This window comes from Ixodes scapularis, unplaced genomic scaffold (assembly GCF_016920785.2).
Source record: "Ixodes scapularis isolate PalLabHiFi unplaced genomic scaffold, ASM1692078v2 PGA_scaffold1__304_contigs__length_218370807, whole genome shotgun sequence".
Lineage (NCBI taxonomy): Eukaryota > Metazoa > Arthropoda > Arachnida > Ixodida > Ixodidae > Ixodes > Ixodes scapularis.
This window is the reverse complement of record NW_024609846.1, coordinates 72,345,060-72,354,808: the sequence shown is the minus strand read 5'-3', so window position 1 is coordinate 72,354,808 and position 9,749 is coordinate 72,345,060. Positions and strand designations below refer to the sequence as shown.

The 9,749-nt window shown below is 41.6% G+C and overlaps 1 protein-coding gene across 1 annotated transcript; it reads left to right on the top strand.

The window, feature by feature from the left end:
• The first annotated feature begins 211 nt into the window (after positions 1–211).
• Positions 212–2,387, top strand: LOC115314159 (cuticle protein 16.5-like). The gene is made up of 3 exons (XM_029973237.3): positions 212–255; positions 1,241–1,985; positions 2,257–2,387. Coding segments are annotated over exons 1-3 (756 nt in total). The 5' UTR covers positions 212–246; the 3' UTR covers positions 2,259–2,387.
• The last annotated feature ends 7,362 nt before the right edge of the window (positions 2,388–9,749 follow it).

The following is a 9,749-nucleotide window of genomic DNA, read 5'->3' as shown; positions in this document are numbered from 1 at the left end:
TGCTTGAGCACTAAAACTGATAATGAATATTCGCAGCACACAATGCTTCGTCAAGGTTTGGGTGGAGATCTACTTAACCCTCAGATCATGTAGCTCTATTTCCCTTTCGGACAATATAAAATAGCGTTAGTTTTTTTTCTTGTTTTTCGTATTGAAGTCACCTTTTACAGTGCACTTTTCCTATAAAAAGGCACAGAAGTCAAACGTAGTCAGCAGTTGGACGGACAAGCAAGCTCCATACGCACCATGACTGGAGTGAGTTGCTTTTCAAATGTCTCACCTTTACAGCTAGGTATTCAAAGCTAAAACATTTCGATTTTATCTTTTTTCTAGTGTCTCGCTTCATGATCACGTAAGAGGGTGCTGCCTTATACTGTCCAAGCCTTGTGTGCACTGAATGCCTCATTTAACAAACATACGGTCTTTGCGTTACAACAATAGCCCGGCAACCTTAGAGAACGTAGCAGCCACAATTTATCACCAATATACGGTCCGATATAAACTGATCAGCAAAATCATTATGGCCATATCTACTATGCGGGAATCAGCGCTCCTAGCTGATGCACTATCCGTGTTATCTATTATATTCCAATGCGGATGGTGAATAACTGCTACCAGAGATAAAGACGTATGGCATTCTCGATTACGTATGCGTGTAATGGGAAAAGCTGCCGATTTAAGAGACTTTAACGAAAGGCAGATCCTGATGTTAGATCACTGCTGACCAGTTCCACACATTCGTTGCTTGTCTTTTTACTGGAACCATAACCTTTCAGCAGGACAACCCCACACGTCACTAGGCCATAATTGTACTACAATGAGTTGAAGAGCAAGCTAATGAATTCCAGTTGATGACCTGGATGACTTAACTCGTCGGACCTTAGTGATATTGAGCATAAATGGGATGTGATGGGGCGTCAGTTCCTAGCTTGCAAACCTCCTTGTCGTTACCTACACGAACTGCGCGAAATGTGTATAGAAACATGGTATAATCTTATTCAACGCACTGATATAATATTTTTAGAATTCATTCCAAGATGAATGGCAAATATTCTGCGCGGCAAATATGAATGAGCGTTGTATTACTTTGTTTATAATAACGTGCTGGCTTAGTGTTTGCTGGAGATCCCCACATTTTCGCACTCGTGTCGTTTGTAATATACATATATATTTTATAAAGTCGAAATTTTCCACGATTTCGATATATTTTGAACTAATTTCAAGATTTCATTGCTTACAGCTCAGAGCCTGCCTTCTTCTGGCTTTGGCCAGCAGTGCCTTTGCTGGCAACGTCCTCGGAGGCCTTGGCTACGGAGGACTTGGCTATGGAGGCCTTGGCTACGCAGGCCTCGGTTACGGAGGCCTCGGCTACTCCGGCCTCGGCTACGGATACGGCCTGGGCTCCGGCTACGGTCTTGGCTACGGTCTCGGCTACGGCTACGGCCTCGGCTACGGCCATGGTCTCGGCTTTGGACACTCTGGCCTGAGTGGTTATGCCGTCGCTGCTCCAGCTGTGACCAAGGTTTCTACCGTGCACCATGCCCCAGCTGTTGCCTCTTACGCCGTTGCCCCAGTCGCCACCTATGCTGCTGCCCCAGCTGTGACCAGGGTGTCTACTGTCCACCACGCCCCAGCTGTTGCCTCCTACGCCGTCGCCCCAGTCGCCACCTATGCTGCTGCCCCAGCTGTGACCAGGGTGTCTACGGTCCACCATGCCCCAGCTGTTGCGTCCTACGCCGTTGCCCCAGTCGCCTCCTACGCTGTTGCCCCAGCTGTCGCCAAGGTTGCCACTGCCTACCACGCTGCTCCTGCCATCACCACCGTTGCTCATGCTCCAGCCTTCGGATACGGCTACGGCGTTGGACACCTTGGATACGGTCTCGGACACTTCGGCTATGGACATGGTCTCTCCAGCTACGGCCTGAACTACGGTTATGGTCTTGGCACCTATGGAGACTACGCCACCCTCCTCCGCAAGAAGAAGTGTAAGCTACAATATCACTTTGCTGTATTTTTTCCTTAAGTATACATTTACTCGCTCTTGAGTGGGAGGGAGTTAATTCATAATATAATTTATCTATAGTTTTGATGACCACGGGGGCCTTTAAAGAAATTTTTATTGTGCTCCAAAGCGTGACATCAGACGTGATTCTGGAGAAAGGATGGTCATATACTTATTACAGCTAGTGCCTTAAATTTATGTTTACGCGCGACGAAGAGTGCAGTAATCACTTGTTGGTGTCTTTTCACTTACAGAATTGGGAAGCTACGTCCTGGGTTTCCCAAAGGTCGAAGAGGAGGAACACCCAAGAATGCAGTCTTTGTTTGCATTCCCATCTTTTGTATGAAATGTGAACTCCAAATAAACTATTTTAACTGCGATATATTAATGTCCGAGCTTTAACTTTTTTATGAAGATGGAATATACATCCTAGGACTGGGCCTGGGTTCAATGATTGTTATACGCACCTCCTCATTATTAAATATTTAATTATCGCTAAACTTCCCTTAATGTTTTTCATGGCGAACAGGTGGGATTTCGGTTTCTTTGAGTCACATATCACAATATCGGTGACGTTTAAAAATAGGCTTTAAGATTGAATCGATAGTTAGTTCTTTTTTTTTTAGTTGATTTTTGTCTGTGCTTGGACCACTGCAGAGTTGACATATGATTGTAAACTTAATACATGTCAAGGTTTTGTCTCCAAGAAGACAGGCTCGACCGTTTCCAGCAGTCATTCGTACACGACGATTCCTTGGGTTCGAAATATCGCGGCCATTTCCTGCTTTTCCTGCCTGGGTGGGAAATTAATTTTTTAAAATATTCTGCTAGCTTGTGTAATGGCATGGCATTGAATTTACATGATCAAAATATACGTCTATGGTATCTTCGAAATACGATGAAGATACATTTCTATCCCGGCTCTGTAATATATTTTTATTGCGGTATAGAGATATATTTGTAAAATGGAGTGGCACCACAGCTGAAAATACATTTACGACGTATCTATCGCATTGTAATACTCCTCCAGGATTACCCAACGCATTACATTTGCCGTAGAAAACTAACTGCCGTGTTTTCACCATAGAATTGAAACAATCCCGAAATTAGTAATATGAACCCGCTGCATAATCTCCGCTACAGGTGGAATCCTGGTAGCTGGTATATCGGAAGTCACAAAATTTGATGGAAATTAAAGCGAAATAAAATAGGTAAGAACTCAGGACCCTTGCAATATCGAGCACTATAACTGCCTCTCGTTTCCTGTAAGTTCCGTGCAGACTAGGGTCATTTAATGCAGACATGTCCTTCGGCGCTCTCCAAGTTCAAGTCCAGGGTCCAAGAATTGTAGAGGACAAGGCCGCGGCTTCATAACAAGTAATTAGTGTTTTCGGAGTAAGTGTTTCTTCTAATCTTAATTGTTTTTAACAGATATGTGTGGTTCTCAGGTATCAACTGGAAGTGGTAGGGGAAAAAGTTGGAATTTATCGGCGCTTATTTTAAGAAAGGTAGTGCACGGGCATGGTACTCCCCAACTTCTAAGAGGCACATGCATGACCTCTATACTTAGAGAGTGTCACGGAACAGATGACAATTTAAAGCAAAAAAAAAGAAAAAGGTAGTTGGTCTTTTCTTCCTTCTCCCCTCCCCATTTTAAGAAAAAAAAATGAAGCAGCCTGCTTTCACAAGCAGCCGTCGGCCTCCAGCACTCGGTCGTTAAGTGGAAGGGATACTATATTATAGGCATGCGACATTGTAGTCATGGATGGATGAAAAGTTCGTGGGAAAAGATGATGCTTAAAATCACAAAAGAAAAAAAAAAGCGAGCACATCGTTTCGTCTTTTCCATAAACTGTGCCCTTCTCACCAACCACAATTTTCAAAGTTTGCACTTCATATGTATCTCTTTTTATATTGTAGGATACCCTTCTACCGCCTATGCAAAAGTATCTAATGAACAACCCGTCACACCAAAGCCAAATACCTATATCCGTATCTGTCATTTGAGTCTAGAATGCATCTATCTCAGCATTTGTATTTTGAAATATTTTTAACTATCTTAGTGCCGTCCTTCGAGATTTCATTTTATTTATTTATTTATTTATTTATTTATTTATTTCCATACCTTAAGGACCCCTTGCGGGGTATTACATAAGGGGTGGACATGGTGGTCGTGTGATATATAATAAACAAATGCAAGTAGATAATACAAAATAAACAGTGTAACAAATAGACACTCAAATAAGGACTTGCAAATTATACAATACAAATAAAAATTAAGCAATAAACGCGCACAAAAAATAATGAGAGGTTCAAAAAATGCTAGAAAAATGCTAGAAAAATTCTAAGTATGATACTGGTGTTTAGTTAGACTGGTGTACTGATGATAGCAATACTGGCTGTATGGACAACGTAAACATAGGCACAAGTTAGAAAAATGAGAGGAGAGCTGTTTTAAATTTCAAGGGGTCAGCAAGTGAAGTGATTTCACGGGGAAGATCGTTCCAGTCATTAGCAGTTTTGACAAAAAATGAATTCATGAAGGTAGTTGTTTTACAGTTTGCAGGTATGACTTGGTGAGGATGGTAATTGCGGAGATGGCGTTCAGCAGCTACTTGAATGTATGACTCACACTTAGTAGCGTCATTAAATAGTTTATGAAAGAGCAGAAGACGGGCTACTTTGCGGCGTATGCTGAGATCTTGTAAGTTATCTTGTTTCTTCAACGCTGTGACACTAGTGTTATACGAATAATTTGAATGAATGAACCTGACTGCGCGATTTTGAATTGCCTCGATGTCGGAAGAGAGATATGACTGATGAGGGTCCCACACAGATGAAGCAAATTCTAGTTTAGGGCGAACAAGTGTTTTAAAGGCGAGAAGTTGGAGGTGATGTGGGGCTGACTTTAAGTTACGCTTGAGGAAACCTAAAGAGCGGTTAGTAGATTTAATTAGATGCTCAATGTGAGTTGCCCACGAGAGGTTTGGGGTGAGATATACACCAAGGTACTTATACGATGTGCAGGATGTTAGGGCGAAACTATTTAAGCGATACACAAATGACATTGTGTTAGTGCGGCGGTGGAAGGAAAGGAGCATGCATTTATCAGTGTTGAGTGACATTTGCCAGTCTGTGCACCACTTTTCGATGGTTATTAGGTCGTTCTGCAAGATAATATTATCAGCGGGAGAAATAATGCTACGATATATTACGCAATCATCGGCAAAAAGACGAATGTTAGAAGCTACTGATATTGGAAGGTCATTAATGTATATTAAAAACAAAAGAGGACCTAAAACAGACCCCTGAGGTACTCCAGACGTGACGGGAGAAGGATAAGAAGAGTGGTTGTTAGCGAGTACAAACTGGGTTCTACCGGTAAGGAAACAGTTAATCCAAGAAATGACGTTAGCATCTAAGTTAAGCTGGGAAACTTTAAGCATCAGTCGGTTATGGGGAACCCTATCGAAGGCCTTGGAAAAATCCAGAAAAACTGCGTCAGTTTGTATGTTATTGTCAAGATTACAATGTAGATTATGAATGAAAGCGGAAAGTTGCGACTCGCATGAAAACCCTTTGCGAAAACCATGTTGATAAGGATAAAAGAACTTATTCATTTCAAGAAAAGATACTAGCTTTGAGAAGATTACATGTTCCATGATTTTGCAGGATATGCATGTTAACGAGATGGGCCTATAATTCGAAGGAGAGAACTTGTTGCCTTTTTTTGAGATAGGAACGATCTTCCCCACTTTCCAATCGTCAGGAATACAGCCAGTAGTTAGTGATTGGGTGAAAATGAGGGTTAATATTTTACTAGTAAGAGTATTTGTGTTTTTAAGAACTTTCGAATTAAGCTCATCGACACCAGCTGAAGATGATAATTTCAGATTCTTGATTATATGGTAGATGCCTTCTTCATCGAACTCGATGGCTGACAGACGTGGAAAGTTATAGGCAGAAGTTACAGGATGATTACCAACAATTTCTTTTGTAAAAACCGAATTGAACACTTCATTAAGAATATTAGCACAATTTTCAACGTCGATGCTTATTCCCTCCTTATCAATTAAAGAAATTAATGTTGTTGGAGATGGATTAATAACTTTCCAGAACTGTTTAGGGGTGTTTATTAGCATATTAGGCAGACGTTGGTAATAAAATGATCGCTTGGTGGATTCTAAAGCAGACCTGTATGCTTCATCGGCAGAGTAGTATTTATTCCATGCAGCGGGGGTGTTATATTTACTTGCCGACCTAAATAACCTTTTCTTTTTATTATTAAGACGCTTTAGTGACGAGTTAAACCATGGTGCCTGCGGATTTGACTTAATTAGACGCTTTGGTATATATATATTAATGAGATCCCGCATAGTATCCTTAAATAAAAGCCAATTATCATTAACATCCCGCGTTGGAAAACCGACCTCGTAGGCATCGTAAAACTTTTGTAGTTCAGCGTTAATAGCTTCATAATTTCCCTTGTCATAAAGTGTTATTAGTTTTTGCTGAGTAGGACTTTTTTTAAATGAGAGCTTGATGTTAGCCAGTATTACTTGATGATCGCTAATACCGGGAAGGTGGAATATACTATCCAACGTTTCAGGAGCAGTTGTAAGTATTAAGTCTAGTATATTGGATGATTGGGAGGACACACGCGTTGCATCTTTTATTACTTGAGAAAGGGTTAAGTTAAGACACATATCATAAAAATCACGCTCGACTGCATTAGTGTGTATTCCAGTAGACCAATTAATACCAGGAAAGTTGAAATCGCCAAATAAGAACATTTTGGCGTTACGATATTTACGCTTCAACAAAACAATGTGGTCATTAAGGATGGGTACGAATGACGGGTCATTTCCCGGTGGGCGATAACATACTCCGATCAAAACAGGGGACGAGAAAACGCGGCAACAAATCCACAACATTTCAAGCGAAGAGGCCACGTTAATCAGAGAACATTTTAAATTATCTTTGGCGGCGATTAGGACACCGCCACCTCGCCTATCACTTCTGTCGGCGCGAAATAAAGTAAAGTTATTCATAAAAGGAAATACTTCGCTATCATCGACAGCTGATGATAACCATGTCTCGGTTAAGATGACGAAGTCGCAGTTAGTTGCGGATATGAGTGCAGAAATCTCGTCACGTTTCGGAATGACACTGCGAATATTAGTGAACAAAAACGATGTTTTCTCGTTTTTTGGCAATACACTTTTGGCCATCAAGTCAATGGGTGGTCGGGGGACTAGTTATGGGGAACATTCTTTTACCTCAGCAACAGAACTATCATAAAAATACCGCTTATCTTGAATAAAAAGTTTAATTAAACGCAAACTAAACGAGCATGATTTTGAGCGTGCAAAAGCAAGAAGGTGATTACGGGCTGTGCGAACGGCTGGCGAAAAATCCTCTCCTACACTTATCTGCGTTCCATTTCATAATATCAAAGATGCAAGTAAGCCCGACTATCACTTCAATGGAATTTATTCGAACACAACGACGTGTTGTAACGATAAATAAAAACTGAACAGTACGCCTTCTAAATGAAAACAGCCACCAAATTTCACGTCTAATTATTAACACCAAGAGTAAATATTTTTCTTACCGCAGCTATTGAAGTAAAATACAACTCATGCAAATCCGTGTTTGTTTTCAGAAAGGTTTGTAGGCATGAGGCTATTGTGGTCAGCTGAACTTCCAGTATCCTCTTCCAGTATGAATAGAGTCGCAAACAATTAATCGAATTTATTTCCAACTTGTGATATGTTACAGTGAATTAAGGGATACTAGCTACTCCATACAGGTGACAAGCCATAACTTAGATTTGCACTACTGTTGTAAAAAAAATATTACGCTCACTTTTTACCTTTTTTCCCAGTAGGATATTACAAAAAACTAAGAATTATTTCCTAGGAAAAACAGTACCAAATCGTTTCTTATATTATGAAGTGTACGGAAAAGAAGCACACTTTGGACTGAATTCATGTGATTTATATCGAGATCATTAAAGGCAGTGTGAAGGTCTGGGATGACCGATCACCGTGAAATGGGAAAGAAGTGGCGTGAGGCCCTCACCTATACATACTTTAGTCAACCCCAAGAATTCGGGACATGCCGCCGCTCTCAACTTACGCCATCTCTCGGCAGTCACGTCAGCGCCCCAGCGTAACTCAATGGGCAAAAAAGTTTTATTTTTGTAATTCAGTTAAAACTCCACAAATTTAATTGAACTCGGGGGGCCATAATATGGATCTAATAGCCCGCTTATTTGAAGAATTTCAGTGCCTCACGACCATTACATTTCCTTCCCGAATCAACAAACCGAATCCCATAGACTCCCATTGAAAACGAGGCCATGACATTCAGCTCCCAGGAAGAAAAGCTTGTAGCCACAGGAGCTTGAGGTCAAATGCGATCGCTTTATTAATCTTAGCTTTGATTGATTCCAGGAGAGCATTTTGAAATTCACGCTCAATTTTGAGTTATCTAGGTCTAAAGCTCTCTAATAACCGAGGGCTGGCAATAGCGTTAAAACATGGTTGGGTCAGCAGAGATCTCACGCCCAAAATATTTCGCAAATCTTTACTATTTTAAAGAATGAAATATATATTTCGGATGATTGCACCATGGAAGCAAGATCCTTTTTTTTCGAAGGACAAATGAATTCATTTTAGCGCCACACATGTCGATAGCAATTATGGACCAATAAGAGATTTTGCGGTTCCTGTACCATGCCCAAATCCTAGTAAAGAAATCGACGACTTTACACAATTTCTGACTCACACACTTCTGGGAGCTCTAGGTGCTTCCTCTGTACTTTTCGGGTGGTGGTGGGGGGGGGGGGGGGGGTCCGTTGGCCGCCCACCAAGAAGAACCACGCTCGCCCGTGATCGGCAAAATGTTGGCTGTCATCTTGGACAATTGGACAACCTGTGAGGCTTAAATGCGATATCATTTCCCGCGTGGAGACCTGGCGGAGAGGAACCCCCCGCCCCGCGCGTTATGTTCCCGTTACTCCACGGACCGTGTTCTTCTGACCCCACGGATCATGGTCACATGACCTTGTGGCTTCCGTTGGCCCACTCTTTCACTGTGGTTACGTGGTTAATGTGGCGCAACGGATGATGGTCACGTGACCCCCGTAAATTATCGTCACGTGACCATGTCACCAACAATGGTGCAATATTTCTCATACGGGCGCTGTGCTTTTTATTCTTTGGTAGGAGCGCGCTTTACTTGTGCTACGGCACCATTTTTTTTTTTCAAGGTATTTCTTGGTATTCTCGTTGTGAGCACGTGCTGTCGGCATCGGGTACTACAAAAGATGTCATCACCCCGATTAAAGCGGAGATGAAGGCACCCTAGTTCGCATTTATAATCTCAAGGAAGCTTCTGGAGTGTTAAAAGGCAAAGCAGTAGGCAAAAAGTGCGAGTTAGGCTACTTGTCGCCTTTTTGCCGACTAAATAATACAGTGCTTTTTTCATAAGGTCAGGAAATTAGAAGAAATTGCATGAGGAGGTAAAATTTCCACGTGGCATGTAGCTGGGCATGTCTACTATCATTCTCCGGCAAAAAAAGTTTAATATTCAAAAATATTATTTTCCTGCAATTTTTTATATCTCGCCCCTCCCACAAAAAAATCGCATCTGTCGCTCTGGGAACTATGCCAGATCATTTTTCCGCCCAGTTGCCCCTGGCTGAGGAAGCCACAAAAATTGATAAGGAGATTTAATTTAC